This window comes from Nannochloropsis gaditana, assembly GCF_000240725.1.
Source record: "Nannochloropsis gaditana CCMP526 unplaced genomic scaffold scaffold1386, whole genome shotgun sequence".
Taxonomy (NCBI): Eukaryota; class Eustigmatophyceae; order Eustigmatales; family Monodopsidaceae; genus Microchloropsis; species Microchloropsis gaditana.
The window spans coordinates 1-2,345 of record NW_005802567.1 but is presented as its reverse complement, the minus strand read 5'-3'; the positions used below and the strand labels follow the sequence as shown (position 1 = coordinate 2,345).

Sequence of the window (2,345 nt, the reverse complement as noted above, 5' to 3'; positions counted from 1 at the left end):
TCTCTCTCTCTAAAGCATAGTGGGGCTCATTTAGAGTCTCCGTATAGTGTGATAGTAGTATGAGTCTCTCTCTCGGACGCATAAAGGAACCACTCCCTTCATCTTGCTAGAGAATGAGTGTGCCCAATTAAATCTTCCCTAGTATTTTTGGTTTTGCTATAGGGTCCATGTGCCCAAATGATACCTCCGTAGTATCGCCTTTCCCTGAGAAGAGCCTGGAAGGTCCTACTCTTTGATACTCTTCGAAGAAATTCCACCGCTTCTTCATTTTAACTTCTTTTGAACCTGAGGAAAATTCACCGCTTCTTCGTCGTAACTTCCTTTGAATCTGAGGAATCTCCTTCAATTGGTCAATTCCTCCTCTGAGAGACTTGAAAGGAGTTGGTTTTGAACTTCTCCGCGACCCACTGGCATACACTTATCCGTAGGTCCAGATGGAACCTTGAGCCACCGCGGCGGCAAGGTTCTGTGCATGAGGGGTGGGAAAGTTGACGAGAATGCGTCAGATCGAGCGTCGGATGGCAAGCCTGGACAAAACATGGACACACTGTTAGACCAACATCGAAGACAGGGACATGATGCACCCTGTGAAATGGCCTGCATGCATGCACGTACCGTGCCATCGGACGAGGACGCGATCGCCCACCAGGTATGTGTGCCAGCGCCTGTTTGCTCCGTCCAGGTGACGCCCGCGTCGGCGGATGTATAGATGGGGCCATTATACACCACGGCAGCAAGTTTCTGTGCATGACGGGATTGATAGTCGACCAGGGTGCGTGAAATCGAGCATCGCATGGCGTTGGTTGACGAGACATGCACACACGATGGGATCCTGATCGATTAGAGGGGCAGAATGCACCTTCTATAATGGCCCGCATCCACACACGTACCGTGCCATCCGACGAGGAAGCGATGGCCTGCCAGTCACGTGAACCAGGGTCGGTTTGCTCCGTCCAGCTGACGCCCGCATCGGTCGACGTCCAGATGGAGCCCTGGTAGACCATAGCGGCAAGGTTCTATCCACGACGGGGTGGGTAGTCGACAGGGATAAATCAGATCGAGCATCGGATGGCAACCCTGGAACAGACATGCACACACGGTGGGACCATGATCGAAGTCCGAAGTACGATGCTTCTTTGTAATGGTTTACATCCATATACGTACCATGCCATCGGATGAGGATGCGATCGAGATCCAGTTACGGGAACCAGCGGCGGTTTGCTCCGTCCAGGTGACGCCCGCGTCTGTCGACGTCCCAATGGGGCCGTCATACACCACAACGGCAAGTTTCTGTACATTACGGGGTAGATAGTCGAATAGGATGCATCGGCTCGAGCACGCCATGGCAAGTCTGGATGACACGTGCACGGACGATGGGACTACCATCGAAGACAGAAGCACGATGCTTCTTTGTAATGACTTGCATTCATACACGTACCATGCCATCGGACGAGGACGCGATCGAGTAATAGTCACGGAAACCAGCGTCAGCTCGCTCTGTCCAGGTGACGCCCCCGTCGGTTGACGTCGAGATGTAGCCGGAATAGACCACGGCGGCAAGTTTCTGTGGATAACGGGATGGGTAGTCGACCAGGATGCGTCAGATCGAGCATCGCAGGGGATCCTGGACGAGACATTCTTGCACGATGGGACAACCATCGAGGGCAGGGCCCCGGTGTATATTGTGTAATGGCATTTATTACAAGCACGTACCGTGCCATCCGACGAGGACGCGATGAACTGCCAGTTACTGGAACCAGCGGCGGTTCGCTCTGTCCAGGTGGCGCCCGCGTCGGTCGATGTCCAGATGAAGCCTCCATTAACTATGGCGGCGAGGTTCTGTGCGTGACGGGATGAGTAGTGCGTGAAATGGAGCGGTGACCCTGGACGAGACATGCACACACGATGGGACCAGCATGGAAGACTGGGGCATTGTGCACCTTGTGCAAAGACCTCCATCCAAGCACGTACCATGCCATCAGATGACGACGCGATCGCGTACCAATCACGCGAACCAGCGGCGGTTCGCTGGGTCCAGGTGACGCCCGCGTCGGTCGATGTCGAGATGTTGCCTGTAAACGCCACAGCGGCAAGTTTCTGTACATGACGGGATGAGTAGTCGACCAGGATGCGTCAGATCGAGCGTAGCTTAAGGACCCTGGAAGAGACATGCACGCACGATGGAACCATCATCGAAGAGAGGGGCATGATGACCCTTGTCAAATGGCCTGCATCCACATACGTACCATGCCATCCGACGAGGACGCGATTGACCTCCAGTCATATGAACCAGCAGCTGTTTGCTCCGTCCAGGAGTTGGTCGGAGCCGCCGTGGGCTGCATCGT

General features: G+C 54.5%; 1 protein-coding gene across 1 annotated transcript; it reads right to left on the bottom strand.

The window, feature by feature from the left end:
• Positions 1–418: 418 nt before the first annotated feature.
• NGA_0687100 (bnr asp-box repeat-containing protein) lies at positions 419–1,896 on the bottom strand (the record flags this gene model as incomplete). Its single annotated transcript, XM_005852336.1, has 6 exons — positions 419–466; positions 616–741; positions 891–1,016; positions 1,165–1,290; positions 1,439–1,564; positions 1,714–1,896. 6 exons carry the CDS (start codon positions 1,894–1,896, stop codon positions 419–421), a joined length of 735 nt encoding a protein of 244 aa, XP_005852398.1.
• Between the last annotated feature and the right edge of the window lie 449 nt (positions 1,897–2,345).